The following is a 27,200-nucleotide window of genomic DNA, read 5'->3' as shown; positions in this document are numbered from 1 at the left end:
CCCCGTCCCCGCCCCGGGTGCCTCTCCAACCACTTCCAACCCGACCGGTTCGGATTTCTGCGCCTTGTCCGCCTCCCTCCCTCCCTGCCCGGCCAGCCTTCAACAAGTTCTTTCGGCTCCATCACCCCTCCGTCCCCCCCGGCCGCCCTTACCACGTAAGAGGAGAAGGCGGCCGCGGCCGCGGCGGCTGGATCCGTGCCGTACTGGAGGTGGGAGTTGTAGCCGGGCGAAGGCGCGCTGAAGGCGGTGGAGCCGGCGTAAGGGGAAAAAGCCGAGCCGGACGACGAGCGGCCCAGCTCATCCGTCCTGGGTCCGGAGATGACGCTGGTGCTGTACGCCGGGCAGGAGTAGAGAGCCAAAGACGCCGAGGGCTGGTATAAGTAGCTTTGAGGATACGACATGGCCAAGCGCAGGCATATACCCGCCAGCCAGCCTGCACAGCAGCTGCAGCCGCAAGATCCGCCGCCCGCTCGGCTCTCTCCGTCTCTCTCGCCTGGTCGGAGGGCGCAGAGCCCCTTGGCTGGACGCGCGCCCCTCTTCGCCGCCTCCCCAGCGCAGCGGATCTAGGCGGGCACCGTGGCCAGCGGCTTTTCTCCCCCCTCCTCCTCCTCCTCCACCTCCCTCCCTCCCTCTTTTGCGCCGAGAAAGGCTCTCTCCCTTTCTCTCTCTGGCTTTCTCTCTCTCTGGCCCCCCTTTCTTTTGAGCTGCTCCAAAGGTCCGGCCAAGATGCGAAGTTGCAAATTGAGGTTTCTGACGCCCCTGCGACGCGCCGTGGCGAAGCTCCACCTTTGGCGGGTGTTGGCGGAGGAAGGAAAGAAGGGAAAGGGTGGGGGAGAGAAAGAAGAGGGGGGAGAGAAAGAGAGAGAGAGAGGAGGCTGGTTCCTGCCGGGCTTGCCACAGCCTCGCAGCCAGCAAAGCGCTCTCCCTCTCGCTCGCTCTCTCAGTGCGTCTTTTGGAGACTCAAGTGCGCCGGCTTCTGGTTGGCAACCGACAGCCAAGCTGTTTAGCGAAGCTCGCCTCCAACTTTGTTCATTTGCTAAAGACACCATCAGCGCGGTTTCCCCTTTGATTTATAGCGAGGAGCTCTCGGGCTCTGGCTCGCTGGCTGCGCTGGAAAGCCGAGGCGTTCGCCTTGATGAAATACGTTTCATAATAAGATTTACTAGCCCTTTGGAAAGAACGTAGGCCGGGGAGGGGGCAGAGAAAGGAGAAAAAAAGAATCTGGACTCTCAGAGTAAACAAACTCGTAGTTATTTATTTATGTGTTTATTTGTTTTTTAAAAAAATCTCTTCCGCTGAGGCGAACTATCCCCAACCCGTTGCCTTGCGATCCACAAACTTGTCTTCCAAAGACAGTGTCTCTCACGTAGAAGGTGAACGTTCCTTCTCGAGCAGTCCTGACCTGGTTCCCCTCTCCCCAGTTCCTCTTGGCTTTTCGGCACTCGGTCGGGCTCTGCGTTTCCCACGCCAGCCTCTGAAAGGGGTTGCCATCCGCAATTCACTTAAGCCGGCATTCTTAACCCCCTCCCCAAATTAGGCGAGGGGGAAATGCCTCTGAAGCGATGCGTGGGTGGAGCCGTTCTGCACGGATCCATCCATCCGGACCCCATCGTACCGACTTGCACTTGTGGCGCACCTTAAGAGGCTTGAGGATCGCGGCGCCGGTGACTCTGGTAGGCTTTCTCGATCTTTGTTGGAGAGCGGGGTGGCTCTTTTGCGAAAGCGCCTGGTTTGGTCTTTGACGTGGGAAATTCAAATTTAAATCTTGGTGCAACTTAGGGGTTTTTTTTTTTGTTCTTAGGAAACCTTTTAGCCTTGGCCTACCTCACCAGGTTATTGTGACAGTAAGGTGAAATCGCACACATCTGAACGAACTGGAGAAAAGACAGTATCTATCTATCTATCTATCTATCTATCTATCTATCTATCTATCTATCTATCTATCTATCTATCTATCTATCTATCTATCTATCTATCTATCTATCTATCTATCTATCTATCTATCTATCTATCTATCTATCTATCTATCAATCATCGCCAGGTATATTCACTGAGATCCCGCTGTCTCCTAGGTTCCTCTGGACAAAAACACAACCACGAACAAATAAGGCGAAGCCCCAGGAGAGGAGATGGAACGACTCAGAGTCAGGACTCCTATGGATCGAGGCCCAAACCCTGTCGCCTAGTCACGTCTTTCTTAGCGGGTGGCTGCGGGAGGTCTACCAACACGGTTGGTTTAATTGCTCCCCCCCCCTTTCTTTTTTTCCCACTGTAGGGCCGCTGAGAGTCGAGCCCCCCTCCCTCCTCCCCGCCCGCGCTACCTGTTGCTCTCTGTGCAAGAAGAGACAGCCAATGCCTGGCAACTCCCTCCCAAGATCCTAAGAAAAATAGGTACGTTTCTCTCTCTTTTTCAAAAAATGATTCGTCGGTTGGATATTGCATGAGTTGGGACGGTAGGAGGGTCTCTTCTTCCACCGGGAGTAAGAAAAGATGAGGGTGGGCTAAAACGAAGATGATAGTGGAGGAAAAAGGGAAGGATGTCCAATGCGGGGTCTCTGGTGGACCTGGCAGAATAAGCCAGGTATACCCCCGCCCCTTTAGAACTCATAAATGGGTGGAAGGGAAAGTACATTAAAAACATATGGACCCGGAGAAATCCCCGGGGATCGGAGAATACACTCTCCCTGGATTCTAGCAGATCTCTTTCCCAGCAGGAAAACATCCTCGGGTATCCCCCCCCCCGATGCTTTTTGGAATTGCTTATGTGTAAACTGCCTCGGGGCTCTCTCGCCGGCTTTGCGCACCCGAATTTTGGCTTCCCACAAACCACGTTAAAACCTCTCGTCTCCTGGTGACGTCCAAGTTTCCCATGCCATCTAAAAGGGGTGTTTGTTGAGGGGGGCGGGAAGAGAAGGTCCACATGGGGAGCTCCAATGCAGAGTCGAGTCTCTCCCTCTCCTCTCCCCACGGCAGCTGTTATCTCTTGCGGTGCGCAATTTGGCGACCAGCTTCCTTCGGAGCGCGTTCAAAGTAAAGGCGGTCGCCGATGGAGTGATTTGCAGCGCCTTCCCCAGGATCGAAGCAGGAAGAGCTTGGACAAAATGCACGATGGTGAATTCGCTGGGCCCGGGGAGGTGAGAAACCACTGGTTTCCAAGGAAAGTATCCTTGCAAAAGTTTCTCCAGACGCACGTGGATCTTTCTTTCTTTCGCTCTTTCGCTCTTCCTCTCTTTCTTTCATGATGGGACGGGGTGAGGGTGGGGGGGCTGGACGTGAGTCACTGAACTGATGTTAAGTTCTCTGGACAGAAAATTAAGTCGTGCTTACACCGCTCTGGACTTTCTTTTTTTGCGCTGGAAGTCAATGTTGCGATTTTAAGGGTTAGGGGTTGTAAGGGTTAAGGCTGCAATCTCATGGACTTGGAAGCAAGTTCCCCCTATTGACTTCCGAGTAAATAAGAACTTGTTCTATGAGCTGCGAAGCTATTCCTTCCACAACTCAAGCCGGAGGTCTTGAAACCCCAAAACGTTCACTTCCACGGCACCAGCTTCTACCTCGGTGTATCGGCTTAATTGGGTTGCGGACCGAGCAGTTTAGCCAAAGAAACGGGGGCGCGCACGCTCCGGATCAGGCCACAAATGAATCCTCTTGGAGATGCGATGTGCTCCAGGTGTCTTTGGCTTGCATTCTTGGGGGGTGGGGTGGGAAGAGGTCCGAGGGAAGATTGCCTGCAATTTCGCACTCAAAGCAGGCAAACCTCCAGAGAATTCCTGCCCTGCCTGCTTATCAATTCCCCTCTCTGGTAGCTGCTTCTAATTCCTTTGGTGCGTTCTAATTTAGAAGGCTGAATTCTTTACTGGGCGAAGGGCTTCTTTAAACCAACAAAAATACTAAATACGAATGGTTCCTTAGTCCTATTACTACTACAGGACAAAAATACTCTAATTAGGTAGGCAGAAGTAATGCACGAAACTTAACATTCTTGTTAAAAGTTTTATTTGAGAAAAAATAAGACTTTCTCTCCCCCCATATAAATATAGATGATTAAGATTCGGGAAACAACGTGGAAGCATTAAACAAACAAGAAGTTATCCTTCTAACTACAACTGAATCCGGTGCTTTCAGGGTTCCTAGCAACATGCTACAACATCCCTGTAAGGTGGGCCGGGATGGTCACTCACATATCGCAGGTGCAGAGTGAGTGTGTGGCTATTTTGGATGCAAGCTTGGTCTTCTCTCATAAGGCAGACGCATGGAGTCCCTGCCCCGAGAAGTTTGCAATCTAAAATGTTTAATAAGGAAGAGTGCAGAAAGGAAAAGAGAGAGAGGGTGATATTGATATGTTTGTGCGCGTAGGGGGGTAACTCTTCATTTCAGTTTCACATTCTTACGCCAGTTTCAGTAAGGACGAGGGCTTGGGGCTTCACAGAAAAGCTTGTCTTTTTTTAGGTATCTGAAGAAGGGAGCGTTGAGTCTGGAAAGCTCATGCCCTGGAAATCTTGTCGGTCTCTAAGGTTCCACTGGACTCTGGTTCCGCTGCTGTTCTGCTGCAGATCAACATGGTTGAAGCTTTAAGAGCGTTTCAAGTGGCAGGCAGAGAGGTCAAGATCTGTCCTGCTCCTTCATAGGTGGTGACTTTCTATGGTAACCAGTGACATGAGTAAAGAGAAGTGGACAGAATTGGGTTACAAGTGGACAGAACTGCCTGGCCAAATAGGGAGGTCTTGCGCAACTGAAACCGTACGATCGTAGACCCAAGTTAAAGTTAGCTGAATAGTTATACACTTTTTTCCCTCCCCAAAAGAACCGTGGGAAATGTAGTTTGGTAAGGCCTCTGGGGAAGGTGCGTGGACCCAGGCTTCTCATTTTCATCGCGAGAGGGGAGCTGGTTTAGAAACCCGTTTCTGTATGTGTATGCATGGCTGTATACTCACACACCCATATAAACATATATACATATATATGTACATGCATACACATACATACCCACAAATATATATAACATGTGCACAACACACACATACATATACATGACACTTACATTATACGTAAGTGTATCATAAATTAAATATATACATTTTAATCTATAAAGAAATTAAATATATACATTTTCCCATGGGAATTTTTTTCTATGTTCACTCACGCTTAAAACAGGGGTGCTGAGTTTTTAAAAAGTCGAAAACAAATTGGAGAAAGAAATCAGTTTGGGAGAAAAGCAGCCGAAGACCTTTAACTGGAGTGAAGACGACAACACACACATTTCCCTTTTAATAGCGTTTTAAAGATTTGGGACTACATTACCCAAGCGCCTCTCTGCCTGTAGGCCCCGCCTTTCTCGCCTCTCCGTTTGCTGATTGGATAGTTGCTTGGAAACGCTCCGGGACGCTCAATCTCGATTGGCTCCCGGCCTCTGCCACTCCTGATTGCCAGCGAAGTGCAATCTCGGCCGGCGCCTGCAGCGGAGGCGCTATGGGGCCGGTGGAGAAGTGGCTGGCTCGTTGCATGGCAGGTTCTGGCTCTTTTTGCCGGTGCGGGCGAGGGAGGAAGCTGGGCTTGGAAAGGTGAGCGCGGCTGGGCATCCTCTAGGGGGAGGAGCAGAGCAGCACGCCCCTTGCAAGACTGGTTCCCCGCATTCCCCCCTCCTGTTCTCCTCCAAAACTCCCGGGGGTTCGGATGCCACCGCCTGCGTTGTCCCCTTGCTTGCTAATTCCTCCTTTATTTGCATCTTGTTGCAAAGTGGGATTAGTTTGCTTTTGATCTGGGAATTGCAAAGCCCCCCCCCCCACCTTTTTAAAGCTCCCAGAAGTGTAGCAAAAATGCCAAACATTTACATGAATGGCTTTTAGTTGGCTAATGGCCTGTCAACTATTAGCCAACTAATGGCTATTAGCTGGCTAATAATTAACTGGCACCTTGAAGAGAGGCGGGATAGGAATATTTTAAAGAAATCGGTCTTTTAAATATTGTTTGTGCTTTTTGACGCTCCGAACGTGTGCTCAGAAGTAAGCCCTCTTGTTTTCTAAGGGGCTTACTACTAGATAAGTATGCATAAGGTTGCTCGGGGCGGGGGGAGTGGTGAAAACAGAGCTTTTCTGAATATCTGGGGTGACAATGCGGATTAGTTAGTTTTGAGGACTCTTTATAGTGCCAATCCTATGCAAAATAACTCTCGTCTAAAAACTCATTCGCTTTTGCTACCGGTGGGGAATGGCTTCTTGTTCCTTTCGACACAGGATTGTTTTCTACGTCTTAGTGATTGTGTTTCTTAGTGATGGTGAAATATTGATGTTGTGGTAAGTGGTTTGGAAGAAAGGAGGTGTGTGGACACACACACAGGCAACAGATCATGCATCTGACGAAGAGAGCTGTGGCTCTCGAAAGCTTATGCTACAATAAAGTTGGTTGGTCTTAAAGGTGCTACTGGACTCTTTACTACAGGCAACAGTGAATATTTGAATTCTGATGAATAGAAAGCCTGATTATGAATAAGAGACCGATGCATGTGTTTTAATCAATATCATTTTATTCCAAACATGAAGGGACAAGCGTGTTGATGTTCCAATCATATAGCAGTAGGCGTGTCTCCATTTTTACTGTAAAAGAGTTTTGGGAGAGAGAAACTGTACGCTGAAATGCAATACTATAATGATAAGGCAGCAAGCAAAGTTTTTCTTTCTTTCTTTCTTTCTTTCTTTCTTTCTTTCTTTCTTTCTTTCTTTCTTTCTTTCTTTCTTTCTTTCTTTCTTTCTTTCTTTCTTTCTTTCTTTCTTTCTTTCTTTCTTTCTTTCTTTCTTTCTTTCTTTCTTTCTTCCTTCCTTCCTTCCTTCCTTCCTTCCTTCCTTCCTTCCTTCCAATACCTGCTTCTTCACAGTCCACATTCCACCTTTCTCAGTGATGTCTGTTCCTTGTTCATTTTACCTGTCTGTGTTTTCCTTGGAAGAAAATCTCTTTTGTTATTAATAGGACAATTCCCAACTAGCAATGGGTAAGATCACAGTTTTAATCTGTAATCTGTTGTCCAGAAGAATCCACTGAAATGTAACCTATGTGATCTTTGATGGCTTTGGGTGGATTATTGTTATTGTATGATTATTGTTGTCAGGTGTATTGTAAGTGGCGCAGTGTGGATTCACACTACTGGTATGTTGTAGTATTCAGACTGCAGATTAGTACGTGTTTTCCACTACACATGGATAATACTAATGTAATATTAAAATGTCACTTATTAATGCATTCATATTGCTGATCTAACATAATTATTGGTGAAGATATCACACACACACCACAAAATCCAGTTCCTAAGTAAGAGTTCTATTTTAAAATGCTAAAATGTATAGGCTATTGAATCACTTGTTTGCCTTTTCCCCCTATTCTGCACTAGATATTAAAGAATCCAGGCCCATTAGAAATCCTGGTTAAATAGAAACCGTCAGCTGGAATCTCCCTGGCACCATAATAAGCAGGCCTAGAATAATTATTATTTTGTGTGCGTGTATGTGGTTATTAAATGTGTGTCCCACTCGGATTATTTTGTTTTAAGAAGCAAGAATCAAATCCCGTGTTCTTAAAAAAAAAATTCACATGGGCTTGTTGCCTCTGGTAAACATGCTGATACCCATAAACCGGGTTCCCACATATTTTTACATTCTCAGTCCACACAGGTGTGCACTTTCCTCAGTTTTAGTTCCTCTGTGACATGGATATTTTGTCACCAGGTTAATTTTTATTGCTCTAAAGCTCTCTCTCTCTCTCCCACCCCCTCCAAAGAGCTTCTGTCATAATCCTCCAACAATACTCTTGTCTTCAGCAAGTTGGAGAGCTTTTAATGCATTTAACGCCGAGTGTGTGTGTGTGCATGCCAAATGAGTAATAATTTGCACTTAGCTCGGTTGCCTCTCGAACCTGAAAGCAGAGCTGTCTCAACAATCCGTTTGTGGCTCAGAGAGGAATAAGGTAAGACAATTGCTGTGTTAACAACCTCCTTTCGATAGCTGTCATTCTGTACAAACAAACAAACAAAAAAGGACTTTATTGTATTTTGCAATTTTGATTCTAGGTTTCATGAACGTGACGCTGCCTAGGCGGTATTGTGCCGTCGCAAATCGAACTGTCTATTGCTGAGTTGAGTCGTCCTTGCTACGGTATTCCTCTTGTCTCGGCATTGCAGTTTTTAAAAAGCACTGTAGATAATTTTTGGAGGTATTGAAACATTTATGGGCAGCTTCCTTTGCTGTGGCTGTCACCTCGGCTTTGCGTCAAATTGTGGATTCATTTCTTAAGGATGTCTCTATTTGCTGCTTTGTCTGCACATTGGGAGATGCTGCATAACCACGCAAAGAGACTTTTTCCTTAGAGACTCACATTTTTTTTGAAGAATAAAAAAGCAAAAGAATCTAAATCTAATCTCCTTTGATGGGGCCTGTTTGACTCTTTTTGATTAAAGGAAAATATGAACTTGACGTATTGGCTCCTCTCGTGTTCTGCTTTATGTCGCTCGAATAGAAAACTTTGCCAACGTTGGAGGAACCGTAACATCGAGGCTGATAAGTCCGCTTCCTCTTTATGAGTTGGTTGAAATTGCCTTCTTCATGCATGCCAAACCGGTCTAATGCAGTGATTGCAGTTTTATGACTGGTGTAGGAAAAAGCTGGGGCCTGGGTCAGCTAGGTGCCGAAAAATATGATACCTTGTGGAGGGCAATGCGTGGGCAACTTTCTTATAGGACTCAAGGTATCTCTCCCACCTTCATATTCATTCTTCAATCAGTAATGGGGTTTTCTTAAGCTTTAAGGTAGCATCCAAGTACTGTACTTCCAGTGGGGCTAGATTTATCCCCTTAGGAACTGACATTTCCCCCCCTACCTTCCCACTCACAGGTGGGTTAAAAATTGGTTTTTAGTTGGGAATCCAGACAATAGTAAAATTTTGGTTTACGACTCTGTGAGGCGTGATCGTCATTCAGTGTTTATAGCTCAACACTCAATTTTTATTATTGCACGTAGGATTGTATTGTAATTCTCTAATTACCAAACATTAATTTTTCTCTTTTACCCATGGGGAAAACCGAGGCTGTTTTCTCTGGGGCCACCCAGAGAGTTAATGGCTGTCAATAATTAGAATCCATGTTTTTTGGATCAGGCCCAACCCTCTGGCCATAGTTCTACACTTGGCTTTCTTTGCCAGCCATTTGGGTGTGCTATTTTTTTTAAAAAAATTTACAGATGTTATTAACAGGTACTTTTTAATTTTTTTTTAAAAAAAAACTTTTACAGGGCAGCTACATGTGAGAACAAAGAGTTCCAGAAGCTAATAATTGATGGGCAGATGCTAGGCCCAATTTTCCCCTGAGGTAACCCCGTGTGTGGGCTGCTCTGCTTCAGACTGCAGGTTGGGGCCTCATCGTGATGGAATTCTTACATACCAAAAAAATAAAATCCCTGCATATGGAAAACTAGCATGCCAGGAGGAAGGCTAGATTAGAATCCTTCCCCTCTGTATAGCTAGAACTTTTTTTCCTGTATGACATTATATGATTGTGTTTGGAAAATGTAGAACTCACAATTTAAATTTAATAGTTCAGAGAGATGTGTGCTGCAGGTACAACTGCCTTTTTATTTATGTATTTATAATCTGCCTTTTTCACTGAGACTCTAGGGGGATCCTACAGGACTAGACAATTTAAATCAATAGGAGTGGGACATCCAATAAACTATGCCCTCCTGTTACAGTTTGTTTTAATTTTTCTAACTTTGATGCTGGATGTAACTATTTTTAGACGGAGCATTTTTTTATCTTGTGAATGCCTATGGCTAATGTCAATAAATCTACTTCCGCTTCTTCAATAAACTATGCAATCAAGTTTGGTTTGCCGAAATCTGAAAACAGAGCTGAAACCGAGAATAAAGATCAAGACAACACATTATATGATGCAGAATTCTCCCTTTTTAAACGTGGTTACTTGGAGTTGTGACAACCTGTGTGTGTCTTTGTGTGCAAGCATGAGAGAGATACACACACTAATAAAGTAAAGCGTTGTCTACTTTTAAGCTGTTAGCAGTATTTCTGGGGAGGGGGTTACTTGCTTTAAGCATGCCAGAAGTATGGATGTGCTTAATAAGCTGGTTATACCCAGCCATTTTTACTCAGTACAGTTTACAGATACTATGAATGGGTAACGAATGGCCAAAAGAAACAAAAAGAGTCTCCTTCTAAGTCTCAATGATTATTTTAGTGAATGATTCAGGATTTCTTCTAATGGCAAATCTCTTCTAATGGCAAAGAGTTGATGGAATGAAAACTGGAAACATGGAGAGAAACTGCAGATGGACATGATCCAGTCCAGGTCCTACTTGTAGCTGCGCATATGCGCAACAGAAAGCACAGATAACCATGTAGGGGCAGGGGGGAGATGAGAAAAGTATCACCCTCAGCAGCAAGAAAATCCTTTGTTATAAAGTAGGATGAGAAGCGGAAGGCAAGAGAGGCCTCTGGAGAGGTGGCATCTAAATTTTCTAAATAAATGAGAGGTAGCCAGGAAATGGATTATGTGTTATAAAGCAGACTGGAGAAACTCCGCATGGGATTGCACTGCAACCCAACCAAAAAGGGGTGCTACACAACACATCTTCTAAAATGTGCTTCCTTTCCTTTAAAATGACTGTTTTGTCCACCTGCAAGCATTTGCAGGCTTTAAAAATTTATTTTCCTCACTTCATTTATATCCCACCTTTCTCTTGGATGGGGATGTGAAGCGGTTTACATTGTTCTCCTCCATTTTATCCTCACAACGAACCTGTGATGTAGGTTAGTCTGAGAGTGTATGCCTGGCCCAAAGTCACCTAGCGAGCTTCCATGGCAGGGTGGGGATTCGAACCCGGGTCTCCCAGATCCTAGTGTGCCACTCTAACCATGATGACTCTTGAAAACCATCTGGTACGTTGACTCGAGTGGTTAAGAGTGGCAGGACTCTAATCTGGAGAGCCGGATTTGATTCCCCACTCCTCCGCTTGAAGCCAACTGAGTTTGATTCCCCACTCCTCCTCTTGAAGACAGCTGGGTGACCTTGGGCTAGTCACAGTTCTCTGGAGCTCTCTCATCCCCACCCATCTCACAGGGTGTTTTGTTGTGGGGATAATAATGACATACTTGGTAAACTGCTCTGAATGGGCATTAAGTTGTCCTGAAGGGCGGTATATAAATCGAATGTTGTTGTTGTTATTGGTGAGTGGTTCTGAATTTTTGCAAATTAAGTCACTGGGAATAGGGGAGGGAGAAAGAATAACTTACTTCCATAAACCTTTCATTACACTTCTCGTTCAGAACGATTTGATGTGAGAAATCTGACTTTTGAAAGCTCATATCCTGGAAATCTAGTTGGTCTTTAAGGTGCTACTGGACCCGAATCTTGCTGTTAGACAATCTTGCATTTCATTATGTGGAAAATAAATAGGATCTCTATCTCTTTTACAGTCTTACAGAAATTAAATGCAAAAGACTGGATGCAAAGGACGGGGTCTTTCCAAATGTATTTATTCTCTGGCTCACAGAAGTAGTAATTCCATGAATGGAAGGAGACCTTTGGCATCAACCCATAGTCCTTTCAGGAGAAGAAGGTAAGAGAAGGGAGAGTTTCTTTCGGACGTTAAAGTATTCTAAAGTGTTTATTTAAAAACAGGTTGGACCAAAGATGAGAATTTGTTTCTTCTCCCAAGTAGAGTAGAAGGAAGGCTGCGTGGCTGATGAAAAACAAGAAATGGGTGTTTCACCTTTTTATTAAATCAGCATTTCAGCTGTTGAGTGATTCATCAAACCTGTTACCCTGTGAAGCAGGTGTAACACGGCTATCCCTTACCCTCAAGTAGGTTTTATTTCACATGGGAGCAATTTTGTCATCTTTGAGAACTACTTAATTTTTTTTTCCAATGAGGAAAAACTTTACATGAGATGTGTGAAGAATATGGTCCTCCCCGCTTTCTTAAATATCAGGACTTTATATCCTTGTTGGTTAAATCTTGGTAGCATAAGGAGCAAAGATTAAATTGAAAGACAAACACTTGCTGGTGTCAGCTTGTTCTTGCAGTTTCACCCTCAGTCAGCATGATGTAGTTATTAGAATATTTGACTGGAACTGGTGGAAGGGATGAGTTTAATTTTCTGTTCAACCACAAAGCTCCTGGGTTGGTTACTTTTTCTCTCCTAGTCTTAGGGTCTCTCTATAAAAGTCATGTTACCTAGGGACGCTCAAGTGAACTTCGTTTCACGTGTCCCCCCTCCAACTTTCCATGCACTCATTCATGCAGTCACACTTCAATTTGCTCCGCGTGCATACAGTCACGTGTTTGATACCAGTCCCTCAACTGCTAAAAGTATCCCAGTTTCCCCCACATCCATTCATTGAAATGCAGATCTTGACACTTTCTCACACCTAGCAAGTCAAAGGAGCCTACAGTACTTGTCCTTGCAGTGAAAACAGAGCTGAATTGGCACTCTGTCCTCTGGAATCACTTGCAGATGCAGTCACACAAAGGGAGCTCCCATGAAAGCGGCATTCACGTGCGCCAAGCAAGAACAGCATTCACATTAATTGAAGACTACACATTCAATCCTGCACTTGAGAGTCCCTAGGTACTTAGTAATGTCTTTTTCCACTCTTAGTCAAAGTAAACAATACTAACCCTGGTAGAGCAAAGCTTGGTAGACCAATGGTCTGCCCTGTTATAAGGCAACATCATATGTTCATGCATATGTTTTGTCTGAACTGTTGCAATCCATTCTACCCTCTCTGGACTGAACAGACATTTCTCTTTGGGACCCTTGATTGAGCTTACAACTTCAATTTTTAAAAACAAATGAAATGAAGGAAATAAAGTAACATTGGAGTGGACCCTACCCCTATCCCTACTATTCCACTGAGCAAAATGTATTTATTAAAAATATTTATACCTCGCCTTTCTTTTTGGCTCAAGTGTGAAACCGTCCTGCAGTCTAATGAGTCATCCTCCAACTTAAGCAGGTCTTCCTCCAACATAGGATCCATTGAAGTTAGAGGACAGCTCCTTAGATTGGAAGGAGCCCCGTGGCGCAGAGTGGCAAGCTGCAGTACTGCAGCTCAAAGCCCTGCTCACGACTTGAGTTCGATCCTGGTGGAAGCTGGTTTCAATTAGGCGGCTCAAGGTTGACTTAGGGCCAAGCTACACATGACGAATGACACTTGAATGGCAAGTGGATTGAGTGGAGGGCAAGTGAACAGGGAGAAATACACTTGCCATTCAAGTGTCATTCGTCATGTGTAGCTTGGCCCTCAGCCTTCCATCCTTCTGAGGTTGGTAAAATGAGTTTCCTGGGGGTAAAGTGTAGATAACTGAGGAAAGCAATGGCAAACCACCCCATAACAAAAAAATCTGCCAAGAAAACATCGTGATGCGACATCCCGACTATGGGTCAGTAATGACGTTGTGCTTGCACCTTTACCTTACCTTTACCTTAGATTGGAGGAAAGATACTTTGAGGATGCTTAGATCTTACCCCATCAGCTAAGTAAGATGAAAGTAGATTCCTTCTGTTTGCAGAGGCCAAAGGATATTGTAGGTGGCCTGTTGGAGAAGCCCTGCTTGGCGGCCAGGATTGCGCCTGGCCACTGCAGGGCTTTGAAGGATGGGACAAGCCTCCCTCCCTCTCACCCTTGTGAACAAATTACCCCAAACTGAAATAAAAATCTTAATCCCATCGATCTACTTCGTGGCATTCCTGGCTTCACAAAAGCGTTGACTATGTTTAAAAAGAAGCATGTTTAACTACAGTTAAGCAACGCAGTGTGGATTGACCAGGGTGGAAATTCTCTCCCAAACTGCCAACTGCCTTCCAAGGTCTCAGGGCCAAGCTACACATGACGAATGACACTTGAATGGCAAGTGTATTTCTCCCTGTTCACTTGCCCTCCACTCAATCCACTTGCCGTTCAAGTGTCATTCGTCATGTGTAGCTTGGCCCTCAGACAGAGGTCTTCTCCCCAGCCTTATTGGCTGGGAGTCTTTTCACAGCTAAGACCAGGGATCGAAACGGAGACCTTCTGCATGGTTTTGACCTATGCTGGGCTCTTCAGCCCTGGCGCTTTTTGTCTCCGGTTTGCCATGGCTTGGTAAAATTTGGCTCTCTTTGCCTTTGTAACTTTGTTCTTGGGAAGAAATCTCTCTGTGGAAAAACAGCTCACCCAAGTGGTTTCTTGCATTTTCTGCAAGTGTGTAATAGATGTCTAAAGACCTGAAAATGGGAAGAAAATCCTCTCTGCTTACAGCAGCTACAGTAAGACTCCCAAAAAACCAGAGCGAAACACGAATCCTACCTTCTTTGGTCACCACGATAAATAAACCAGGGGCTCTGACTCCGGTTGTATTGGAAATGCACTAAATAACACAACCGCTCTGTTTATTACTGGCTTCGTTGGATAATATGCAGCTATAAAGCCTTCATGAGGTTTGTTTTTATTAAGAATGATCTGTCACTCTGAGGGGAGGGGGGGAAGCTACAATTTCTTTGTAATTACAATGGCCCTGGGGCAGTCGTGTGTATGGAAAGAGGGACCAGAGAAAAAATCTTCAAAATGGCAGAGGGTACTCAAATGGATTCCAGAAACGCTTCTTTGAACGTCATCCTTTCCATTTCAAAGTAGTTGCGAACAGGGTTGCCAACCTCCAGGTGGAGCCTGGAAATCTCCCGGAATTACAACTGATCTCCAAACTGATGAGTTCCCTTGGAGAAAATGGCTTGAGCCTTTCTTTGCGGGAGGGTGGAATGGTTTGCTGAGCTTTGTTTTTGAAATATTTATTGGGCACTTCTTCCCAAAAATGCTCAAGCTCCTTGCAACAGAGTAAGTCTTCTTGTGCTGGGGAAAAGCCCTGCCCCCAATTGGGCGAGCCCAGGGTTCATTTCGTTGAAAAAGAGCTGGAGGAACTCATTAGCATAACTCATTAGCATATGCCATGTCCCCTTGCCATCACCGGCAGTGTGTCATTAGCATGATTGATTTGCATATGTCACACCCCCTGACATCACCTATCCCAGCTGTTTTGGACCCAATCCTGGCCATTCAGGGCTGAAATCGGGCCCAAAATGGCAAAAAGGGGCTGAAAATGGCCAAAAATTGGCCCAAAATGGTCAGGATTAGGCCGCTGATGAGCAGGAGATTGATCCACCACCCATATGAGGCCCGATCTGGGCCATTTTGGCCCCAATCCAGGCTGAAACAGGCATAAAATGGCCAAGAGTCAGGTGGGCGGGGCCACCTGACATGTGACCTCTTGGGGGAACTGCCGGAACTGCATTCCTGTGCATTCCCCCTCAAAACGAGCCTTGGGCAAGTCGAACATGACCCTGATACGACCTCATGGTTTGGTAGCTTTAGAAGGGATTGGGCAGATTTCCAGAGCCAAGGCCCAACATTCAATACGAAACAAAATTTAGGGACCAGTAAATGATGGTGGAAAAAGTCAATTAAAAGCCATTTATAAACAGCGCTTTAAAAAGTAGCAATTCAGAAGGTAGGTTTGATTCTTGCTTCTGAAGTGCATGGTTGACAAAGCTTCTTTTGTCTGGGTCTGATAGGTCATCAACTAGCCAGTCTTGATAATGTCCAATATTTGACAGCCTCGTGAAAAATCTGTCCAGAAAATGAATATCCGGTGGGCAAACCAGGTCTTTAATTCGCGGTTGTCGTTGTTTAATGCTTCGGACGCATTTTCTTGTTTGTTTTGTCACTGAGGAAACTCATTGTGAAGCAGGCATAGAGGGAAGGGCCATTTTATATGCCGTAGGACTGGCTAAATCTGAACGTTGGAGCCTTAGCTTGTGTTTCTATATCTAAATTCAAGCTTGATTACACTTTAGAGCATAATCCATCTTCAGAGGCGAATTTATAGAGAATCTTTACAGGGAAGAACAGCATTGATTTGTTCTGGGCACGCGGATGCGGCCGAGAACCGGCTTTTCGATTGGCTGCAATTTACTTAACACGGCAAGCATTTTAAAGAGAGCGTTTGTTTACATAGCTGTGATTGTGTTCCTTCATCCCGTCCTCCTCTGCTTCTTTCTTTGCGCTTCTTGCCCAATGAGAGGCGGCTGGTGGTGGCAGCAGTGGCGGCGGCTCCTGCTAAGTGTTTAAATGATGACACCATTACGTGAAGTGATTTTGCAACGAGGGGTTCCAGCCAAGAATTACACCTGCTTTCCCATCTCCCTCGAATCCTGACTTTGCCTGGCTTCTGTGGATGATGATTGATTTGTTTGTGACAGATTGCAGGAAACAGCCATTGATTTTTCAATATTTTTACCTTAAAATTATTTACAATTGTAACCATGGGGATGTATTTCCATGGGCTGTCGGCTTCTGAAAGACTGGGGATAATATTCCCTGGTCCCTGACAAGACAAATTATCTATAATGAGCGCAGTAGCTGAAGGGTATACTTTTATTTTAAAATATGTCAATAACCTCGGTGACTAAACGAATATTGATTCAGCATAATGAAGGCTGAGTAACGTGAAAATGAGCTCTTCAAGGAGAGGGCTTTCTTTCTTCCTTTCTTCCCCCCCCCTTCCATCCTAGCTTGTAGCAAAGGAGCCCTCTATTTTTTATGACTGCCTGTCAAAAATGTGCCACGTTACAAACGAGTCACGGTTAAACAACAGAGGGCACGGAAGGCTCTAGAAACAACAGCCATGTTGTGCAGGGCATTTCTGCATCAGGAGAGGGCTTCCCAGATGTCAGTCCTGTGCTTTGAAACTATCACATGGTGAGCGTCTGCTGATTATTGCAGCCTGTAGGGAAAAGCAGAGGATCCCAAAATCCTGTACCAGGAGTTATGGAGAGGCAGTCCCATGCATTGCAAAAATCCAAAAAAGAACAATCAGGGCTAAATGAACCTCTATGGAAAATGTTAATAAATATTTAATTGTAAAGTGACTATGTGCTCATGCAAAGTGCCAGGAAAATATAAATACAATATCAATGCATAGAAAACGCATAGAAAAATAGACCTATATACAAAACTGTAAAGCATCCATTCATAAATACATATACAATAATGAATAACTATGAAAACACGTAACAAGTACTTGTCCACCTGACTGGCAGCATATAAATCTTCACAAACACTGTCTCTTTAATTCTCTCAAGGCCAAGTCGAGGAATGAAGCTCCACGGAAGACATGAAAAAGCAGGTGAGAAAGACATGTGGATAAAGTTCATACATCTGTATTCTTCTCATGCAGAAACAAAGTGTGGAACTAGAGATGAAGAATGGGGCTGAACCATGCAGTTCATGATTTGTTGGGTTTCACAAACCACAAACTTTCATGAACTTGCTCCAGTTCACGAACCGGTTTGTTTGATTCGCGAAAACGTCACTTCCAGGGCAGCAGAAGGTCTGCAGAAAGCCCTATGTATTTAACATTTTCAAACTGCTGGCAATAATCTAGATACAGAGTCCCCAAAATGGGGGGGGGGGGCTTGGGCTCCATGGCACCCACTAACATCTTTCCGGGTGCCGAGTGTTTTTAGAAAGTGAGTATCTGTAGGAGAGATACATTTTTATTACTTAAATTCAGGACTTTTTTTCTGGGAAAAGAGGTGGTGGAACTCAGTGGATTGCCAGCACAGGGGGCAACTCTTGGTGGGAGGTGGTGCCCCCGGTACCACATGCACATGCACAAAGAGCGCATACGCTCCCAGGACCACACGATGTCACTTTAGGTCAGTGGAACAAGGGGAGGGGGAGTTTTTTAAAGTTTAAATTGCCCTCTGTGAAAATGGTCATGTCTGGGGGGCCCGCCTCCTGATCTCCAGACAGAGGGGAGTTTAAATTGCCCTCCGCCCATATTACCTTATCAGGTACTAAGGTTCCCTAATGCATTCATGGCGGGATTCGAACTGGGTGCCTTCTGGTTCGCAGCTTTCTGGTTACTCCTCTGACCTAGCTCCTTTAGATGTAAATTTTAACACTTATGTAGATGATTTCTGTCTTTTCCTTTGCATTCTGTTTCTTTTCTTTCCCCTTGTAGTCCCAGGCTCTTGATCACGTGCCCTTACCATGCCCATCAACTAACAGAAAAAGTAACTTTTAAAAATTTTTTGGAGAGTCTGTTTAGAATGTGGACTTTGAACATGGGAAATCTGGGTTCCTCTTATACTTTATAAAGCCCAGTGGAGGGCCTTGGACTACATTCCTGTCTTTCAGCCTTGCTTGCCATAGAGAGATGACAAATGAATTTGTAGCATTCACTACTACAGGATGTGTGTGTGTGTGTTATGTGCCATCAAGTCACTTCTGACCTATGGCGACCGTATGAATGAAAGGACTCCAAAAGGTCCCATCATTAACAAACTCACTCAGATCTTGCAAACTGGAGGACGCAGCTTCCTTTATCGAGTCAAGCCATCTCATTTTGGGTCTTCCTCTTTTCCTATTACCTTCTGTTTTTCCTAGCATTATTGACTTTTTCAAAGAATCTTGTTTTCTTGTGCTGTGACCAAAGTACAATAGCATCGGTTTGGACATTTTAGCTTCTAGGGAGAATTCAGGCCTGATTTCACGTAGAAGCTATAGGATGTACTGGGTTATATTCTTTGTTCAGATGAATGACAAGTCTAAGAGCGGAACTACAAGTGACAAAAGATACAGATTGGACACTTGTCAGCTTCCCTCAAGTTTTGATGGGAAATGTAGGCAGCTTGGCGGAATGTTGGACAAGTGACAGTTGAAAAGTCCATTGGACAGCAGTCGGAGAGCCAAGCTGCAAGACCAGGATGCCTACATTTCCCATCAAAACTTGAGGGAAGCTGTCAAGTGTCCAATCTGTGCCTTTTGTCACTTGTAGTTCCGCTCTAAGTCTCAACTTCAAGTCTCAGGACCTGGTCTTTCATGGAGAGGATATCCCATGTTGTCAACTATGAGAGACAAATCTTTCTAGGAAATGTTGTTTTCCACTATCTCTGTGTACATCTGTGTTCAGGTGCTTATTAAAAACAACCGCAACCCCGATTTATATATCTACATAAAAATCAGTTCCCCAGTGAAGACTTCCACCCCTCACTTTTCATTGTACCTGCTATAATTTATTTTATCTCCAATGTCTTCAGCATTTTTATTTAAAAAAGTGTGTTCCTCTCCTATTGCTCTGCATTGAATGGAAGAGAAAAATGATACTGTGGTCTCTTTAAGATAGAATGTGTTCTCTTTTCTCTGTCAATAAATTCTTTTTCTCTCTTTCTTTCATACAGGGAAGGTTGCATTCGCCAACTCATCTGACGTCCTTGGGCTGCTGATGACAGCTGGAGCTGCAAAATTTGTACATAATTCAAAAACAGTGGATGCATTTTGCCTCCCGCCCCCCTTTCTCTATTTACTGTGTGCACACATTTCATTTGCAGCGTGGTTCAGTTTGCCTTCATTTGATCTGATCGCTGCTTTGACCTGTCATATTTTATCTTGGTGTCCTTTGGAAAGACCATATGCCACTTCCCTTAGTTACTTTGCTTGGCAGAAAACAGGAAGTAAATTATTCCCGAGAAGATAGCTCGCCTCCTAGCTTTAACATGCCTGACTCTAAAAGGCCCTTCACTCGAATCGAACTCCCTGTTTAAAAAACTGGACTATGGGTATGACGGAATTTGACGAGAAACTTCTAGGATGAGCCCAACAGATTTATTTTCTTCCTTCCAGACCTCATTTGATGGTTGATTTGTTATTGTTATTAGCAGGGCTCATTTCGAGGGGAAACGCGCAGGAACGCAGTTCTGGCAGTTCCTCAAAGAGGTCACATGTCAGGTGGGCCTGCCCGCCTGACTCTCGGCCATTTAGGGTCCGTTTCAGCCTGGATCAGGGCCAAAACGGCCTGGATCGGGCCTCTGACGGGTGGTGGATCACTCTCCCACTTAGCAGCAGCCTGATCCTGACCATTTTGGGCCCCTTTTCGGCCATTTTCAGCCCCTTTTTGCCATTTTGGGCCCAATTTCAGCCCTGAATGGCCAGGATTGGGTCCAAAACAGCCAGGATAGGTGATATCAGGGGGTGTGGCATATGCAAATCAGTTATGCCAATGGCACACTTCCATAACTCATTAGCGTGTGCTAATGAGTTTTGCTAATGAGTTCCTCCAGCTCTTTTTCTACAAAATGACCCCTAGTTATTAGAGATCTTCAGGTGGTGTTGTGAAGCTCTTAATTCACCAAGTTAGTGTTCCCAACTCTGGGTTAGGAAATTCCTGTAAGCTTGGGGAAGGACCTCTGCAGGGTATGTCGCCCTCCAAAACAGCTGTTTTCTCCAAGGGAACTGATCTCTGTAGTCTGGAGATCAGTTGTGATTCCAGGAGATCTCCAAGCCTCGCCTGAAGGTGGGTAGCCTTGTACCAGGTCTTTTAAGGGTTTCTAAACTGCAGGCATCTTGTGATAGGGTTCATAGAATCATAGAGTTGGAAGGGGGCCTCCACGGCCATCTAGTCCAATCCGCTGCACAATGCAGGAAATTCACAACTATCTCCCCCCTCCGTGACCCCAGAAGATAGCAAGAGGGGAATATCTGGTGCTTTAGTCTATTCGTTTTAAGTTATAAAGTGTTAACTGCAAAGTGTAAGCTGCCTTGAGCCACAAGGAAGGGAGGGATATGAGTATTTAAATAAATAAACATAGCAAGTGTGCAAAGGGGAGAACCTTCTAAAGTTATAGTTACCAAATTCAAGGTGGAGCCTAGAGTTCTCCTGCAATTGGAACAGCTGTCAGCTTTGGGTGGTAGACTCTATCACACCACATCTCTACTGAGCGCCCTCTCCTCCAACACTGTCCTCTCAAGCACCGCAGCAGAATCTCAAGGAATTTCCTAAGCTAGAGTTGGCAACCCTAATTAAAGTAGAGAACTCCACTCAATTCACTTTTCACATCTTGTGTAATCAGACTCCTGGATACATGGTGGACTTCTATCATAGGCTGCAGCTTCCTGGCTCATATTCACTGCTTGTCACCTCTCCCTTTGCATATTATGGGTTGGAGCCAAACCATGTGATTACATCTGAAGGTGTACCTTTCGATCAATCATCATAGTTTGGCTCTACGCTGTGGTGTTTACTATAGCTAGTAACATCTGGTGTATCTGAGTGCCAGTTCATCAGACAATAATGCTGAGACTTCACATAATCTGTTATTAAGAGAGAGAAGACTTCACAAGGTCTTGTCTTCCTGGCGGCTGGATTTACAGCAAATAAAATGGATGGAGAAACTGAATTAAACATTGACTTGAGTATCTGCTGAGTTCCTCTAAGCCTGTGTTGTTGCCCATCGCTCATAAGCATTGTGATCCCATATAAGCAGCTACGACTATAGATTAGAAGTCTGCTCTTCAGGCATTCTTGAATCACTTCCATGTGGAAATTAAAGGGTAATGAACAGTGAAGTGATCTTGTATACAACAACAACAACTTTGCTTATATGCCGCTCATCTAGACAGATTAGTGCCTCACCCAGAGCGGTGAACAAGTTAGTGTTATTTTCACCACAATACAAACTGGGGAGTTGAACTGAGAGGAGTGGCTTCCCCAAGGCCACCTACTGAGCTCATGGCAGTAGTGGGATTCAAACCAGCAGAGTGCTGATTCACAGCCCAACCACTTAACCACTGTGCTACAGCAACTTTCATAATAACTCTGCTTATATACCACTCTTCTAGACAGATCAGTGCCCCATTCAGAGCAGTGAACAAATCAGGGTTGTTAATATCCCCACAATACAGCTGGGGGACTAGGGCTGAGAGGAGTGCCTTACCTAAGGCCATCTGCTGAACTCACGGCAGTAGTGGGAGTCGAACCAGCAGAGTGCTGATTCACAGCCCAACCACTTAACCACTGTGCTTGAGCTGGTCCCCATTTCTCTGCCCAAGTATCCTCATCCTCTGCCCAAGTATCCTCAAGAAGGCTCCAAGTTGGCCAAATGAAAATGTCCACATTTGGTCCTTAGGAATTTTTATTTCACCTTCCCTGTGACCTGTTGAAGGCAAAGAGCCAGAGACATGTTTTATGCACTAGAAATCAATTATTAGTGATTTCTTTTTAGGTCTGGTATGCTGCAGCTATTCTGATCTTCTCAGAACCTAGGCATCCCAATGTGTTAATAGACTTTCTCCGTTTGCACACTGTTCCTGATCACTTAACAGAGAGGCTTGATGAATCATGCATAATAACAGTAGTTTTAGTCCAGTGGCACCTTAGAGACCAACAAGAGTTTCAGAGTGTAGCTTACACTCCGAAAATCTTGCTGGTCTCTAAGGTGCCACTGGACTCAAATCCTGCTCTTCCACTGCAGACCAACACGGCCACCCACCTAAACAACACTGACTTTGTTCTCTGCTCTGAATGGGACACTCATCTGTCTAGAAGAGCTGCATATAAGCAAGTTGGATGTAATGAATACATGTGTGAAACTGCCTCTTCCATTAATATGTGCAAGAGTCCCCGTTTGGAAGTTCCTACTCTGAGCTTTTCAAGGCAGAAATATAATAAATACAAGGTTTGAATCCAGTAGCACCTTAAAGAGCAACTAGATTTCCAGGGTATGAGCTTTTGAGAGTCAGAGCTCCCTTCATCAGATACAAAGACTTTTCCCACTGACAAAGGGAGCTCTGACTCTTGAAAAACCATACCCTGGAAATCTAGTTGTTCTTTAAAGTGCTATTGGACCCAAATCTTGCTCTTCCACTACAGACCAACACAGCCACCCACCTGACAATAATAAATGCAGTATGCTTGTTTATTTAAATGAGGAGAGAGGTCTGATTAATTTCTCATTTTGTATTCTAAAAAGAGTGTCTTTTTTTTGTTCTTCTTTTGCTTCACTATTCCCATAACTGCTGCAGGATGTTTCAGTCTGTATTGTAACCATCCAGCACCTCCTGCTCCGATTCAGTCTGTAACACATTCTGTACTCCATTTTAAGTCGCTTCAAACTGCACAGTTGGCAACTCGATTTTGCCCTGAAACATCCTCCCCTTCTTTTCCTCCCCAATTTTCCTCCTTTGGTGTTTTAAAACACTTCAAAACTTGCTCTGTGTTTTGTGTTTTGTGATTCATCGGTTTCAATAAAAGGTGTCACCCTATTCTTCATCTTGGAAAATAATTCTTGCATATGTTGGGATGTATAAGGTTCTGGCTTGTGCCGAATGCAGGGTGTTTTGTGGGTTTCCCAGGTTCAAACCTATTACTTGAGCATCAAGTTGACGACTCTAGGGCAAGTTACTTTGGATCATTTTGCTGACTGGCACAAGCAGGCTATTTCTTCATTATCCTCTCAACCAAAAACTGGTTCCTGGAACAGCTAACAATGTAATTAAAAACAAATTCACAATACTGGGGCGGGGGGGGGGACCACACTCAATTAAAACATACACTAAACAGACAAGAATAAAATGTAAATAGCAAGACAGCTCTAAAAACCTGCAATTAAGAACAACAGACTGAAATAAAAACTGTAATACTGAAGGGATGGAGGAAATCCAGTTTGCCTAAATTCTGGGACAACAAATTTGTTTTTTCCCAGCCCTGGAAGGGCAACAAATGAAACATCAAGTAATTGGCTGTGGAATCAGCACTTTGAAGCCACATCTGAAAAGTCCCTGCTTCCTCCCATTTGATTTGTACACCAGCCTTCTGGACAACTTAATGCCACACTCAGAGCAGTTTATAAAGTGTGTTGTTATCCTCATGACAATCACCCTGTGAGTTGGGTGGGGCTGAGAGAGCTCTGAGAGAGCTGTGACTGACCCACGGTCACCCAGCTGGCATCAAGTGGAAGAGTGGGGAATCAAAACCAGTTCTCCCGATTAGAGTCCTGCCGCTCTTGACTGACCCAAGGTCACCCAGCTGGCTTCAAGCGGAGGAGTGGGGAATCAAACCCAGCTCTCTAGATTAGAGTCCTGCCGCTCTTAACCATTACACCAAACTGGAGATAGATAGATATAATCTCTAAGGATAGGCTTTCAGTAGTTTTGGACACTTAGCAATTTCGGACTTTAGAAGCCAGCATTTTGCCCTGGGCCCAGAAAAAAAGGTGGCTGGTGGTAAATCAGTGAATTTTGTCCTAATGCTGGTGAACATAGGATCTCTGTGTGGAAGCAGCCATACTTATACACAAGGTTTTTTTTCTTCAAAAGAATGTGTAGCCAAACACAATCCTCACTTTCCTTCGTCAAGGATCCCCTCTTTAATTTGCAGCCATGTGGAGGGTAAAGATAGCTGGTCCTTTGTTTCCGCATCTTTGGATCACTATATGTTGGCGATGCATGCTTCGTATGGGCTTTGTCGATGCAGGTTCCATGACTCTTGGTAGAGCCTTTTTTTGGTGATTGGAGGAAACTTTTCTTTCCCTTTTTCCCAGTGGTAAAAGTTAGGTGGATCCAACCCACTGTGTATTAGTGGCAGAAATTAGGCTAACCATTCTTTATTTACCACCATCTGACCAATCATATAACACACACTAAAAATGAAAGTTCAAAGCATAAAATAGAACAAATAAAACAATTTGAAATTAAGATCTAATTGCGCTATAATATTTATTTATTTATTTATTTATTTATTTATTTATTTATTTATTTTCAATTTATATTCCGCCCACCCCACACCAGCAGGCTCAGGGCAGAATATAATTTAATATAATTTCCAAGACCTGAATGTCACCAAACAGTATCTGGCTACCTGGTAGGTAATATTGGCAGTGGCACTCTTACTGGATAGGAGACCAATCATATAACCAATCATATAATACTGTTACACTAAAAATGAAAATTCAAGGCATAAAATAGAACAAATAAAACAAGTTGAAATTAACATCTAATTGCACTATAATATTTATTTATTTATTTATTTTCAATTTATATCCCGCCCACCCCACACCAGCACGCTCAGGGCGGAATATAATTTAATATAATTTCCAAGACCTGAATGTCACCAAACAGTATCTGGCTACCTGGTAGGTAATCTTGGCATTCTTATTGGATAGGAGACCAATCATATAATACCGTTACTCTAAAAATGAAAATTCAAGGCATAAAACAGAACAAGTAAAACAATTTGAAATTAAAATCTAATTACAGTATAATATAATTTCCAAGACCTGAATGTCACCAAACAGTTGCTGATTCTGCACACGTGGGATAATGCTCTTTCAATGCACTTTAGCAATCATTTAGAAGTGGATTTTTTGTTTCATACACGAAAAATTCAGTTCCAAATGATCTCTAAAGAGGATTGGAAGTGCATTATCCAACCTGTGTGGAATCATCTAGTATCTGGCTACTTGATAGGTCATCTTGGCATTCTTATTGGACAGGAGATAAGCAAGTCTAGCTTTTTCAGCAAGACCAGAGATTTTACGTAATAACAATTCATACCTGGTTACCTTTTCCCACCTGCATAAAACCTGGATCTAGCCGAGTCCCAATCCATGCACTTTGTTGAATTTTAATCCAGATCCATTTAGAAAATAACTTCTGATCAACATTGCTGCTTCTGCTTCTTAATTTTCGTTGAGTGGTTCAGGGGCAATACCACGTAATTAAACCAACACAGTTTAGTAGATGTGATTCATACATAGCATAGGAAAGTGCTGCTTTAAGCCACGGACTCAAATCCTACCTTTGAAGGCAGATAATGACCAGAAATTAGAGTTAGGGTGGCAGCTCTGTTTATTTAATGCTCAAGATAGAAAACAAAACGTAATCTTGGGAGAAGACGGAATTAAAATATATAAATACTCCAAATAATAGGTTGGTTTCACGCAGACTTCCTGGCTCTGCAATGATTGCTGTTGTCTGTGTGAATATTTCTAGATCTCAAACACTTTGTAGTCAGTGGTTTGTCCAAGTGTCTATTTTTGCCGCAAAAATATGTTTGGACAGAACCCACAATTTACCTTTATAACCAGGGCTATAAATTTCATTGCAGGTTGTGTTCTAAATCTGGCTTGGGCTGAGCAACCATAAGGAACTCACAGAGGTCGCTGGGCCTTGCTTTCTTTTCATCTGGTTTGTTCATAAGCGTGGTTTTACTGGTACAGCTGAGCAAGTTACATCTTACCCACTGTTCTCTTAGGAATAAAAAACTGTCTCTGAAGAAGCAAAAGCAAAGGATGAAGATGATAAGCATCCGATATCATTTCTCCCTGAGGTGGGTCCATGGATCAGTGGAGGAGCTCTTGCTTTGCATGTAGAAGGTCTTTGTTGGCTCTGGCATCTGCAGTTCTCATGTAGTGTGTGTGTCTTATGTGCTATCAAGTCGCCTCCAACCTATGGTGACCTTATGAATGAAAGACCTCCCAAATGTCCTATCATTAACAGACTTGCTCAGAACATGTAGTAGGGAATGACAAGATCGGGCTTGTTCGGGCTATCCAGGTCAGGGCCCTCCTCATCTACCCATGTTGAAATTATTTAGGGTGCAGATTGGTTAATATAAGGCAGCTTTATCAGGCCATCACCTGGAATTCAGAACTTTACTCCTTTATGAGGACTTTCGGTCTGTTACATGCAGGGCTTTTTTTCTGGGAAAAGAGGTGGTGGAACTCAGTGGGTTGCCCTTGGAGAAAATGGTCACATGGCTGGTGACCCCAACCCCTGATCTCCAAACAGAGGGGAGTTGAGATTGCCCTCTGCGCTGGTGCGGAGGGCAATCTCAACTCCCCTCTGTCTGGAGATCAGGGGTTGGGGTCACCAGCCATGTGACCATTTTCCAGAGGTTCTGGAACTCCGTTCCACTGTGTTCCAGCTGAAAAAAAGCCCTGGTTACATGACATTTGGGGCATAAGACCACCTCAAGGGAAAAAAAAAACAGCTTAGAGCCAAGCTACAAGTGACGCCTTACACAGGTTGGACACTTGTCAGCTTCCCTCAAGTTTTGATGGGAAATGTAGGCGTCCTGGTTTTACAGCTTGGCTCTCCATTACAGCTGCAAGACCAAGATGCCTACATTTCCCATCAAAACTTGAGGGAAGCTGACAAGTGTCCAACCTGTGTCAGGCATCACTTGTAGCTTGGCTCTTAGTCCCAGATAAGTAAAGGACCTTGCCTTAGAGGTACAACCTTTGTATCTGCTCGCAGAGGATCCTGGCTTTGATTCCCAGAATTTCTAATTTAATAGTCTCAAGTAGAAGTTTAAAACAAAAGAGAACTTCTC

At 44.2% G+C, this 27,200-nt stretch overlaps 1 protein-coding gene and 1 long non-coding RNA gene across 4 annotated transcripts in view; one reads left to right on the top strand and one right to left on the bottom strand.

Moving 5' to 3' along the window:
- IRX5 (iroquois homeobox 5) overlaps positions 1 to 576 on the bottom strand; it is a 33,720-nt gene extending 33,144 nt beyond the window's left edge. For all 3 annotated transcript variants that reach the window (XR_008598364.1, XM_055000604.1, XM_055000605.1), the window contains exon 1: positions 153 to 576. Coding sequence is in view for 2 of the 3 variants with exons in the window: in XM_055000604.1 (XP_054856579.1) it covers positions 153 to 401 (249 nt within the window). In the remaining variant the exon portion in view is untranslated. The remainder of the gene's footprint in view (positions 1 to 152) is intronic.
- The window catches only part of LOC129344105 (uncharacterized), a 42,487-nt gene extending 19,403 nt beyond the window's left edge, over positions 1 to 23,084 (top strand). Inside the window, exons 2-6 of the long non-coding RNA XR_008598365.1 lie at positions 2,276 to 2,391; positions 2,974 to 3,134; positions 11,470 to 11,612; positions 17,170 to 17,213; positions 19,273 to 23,084. This is a non-coding gene — a long non-coding RNA (uncharacterized LOC129344105). The remainder of the gene's footprint in view (positions 1 to 2,275; positions 2,392 to 2,973; positions 3,135 to 11,469; positions 11,613 to 17,169; positions 17,214 to 19,272) is intronic.
- Positions 23,085 to 27,200: the final 4,116 nt, after the last annotated feature.

The sequence above is a fragment of the Eublepharis macularius genome, chromosome 16 (genome assembly GCF_028583425.1).
Source record: "Eublepharis macularius isolate TG4126 chromosome 16, MPM_Emac_v1.0, whole genome shotgun sequence".
NCBI classification, from domain to species: domain Eukaryota; kingdom Metazoa; phylum Chordata; class Lepidosauria; order Squamata; family Eublepharidae; genus Eublepharis; species Eublepharis macularius.
Note: the sequence above shows the minus strand (reverse complement) of the source record. Positions and strands in the feature narration are given on the sequence as shown.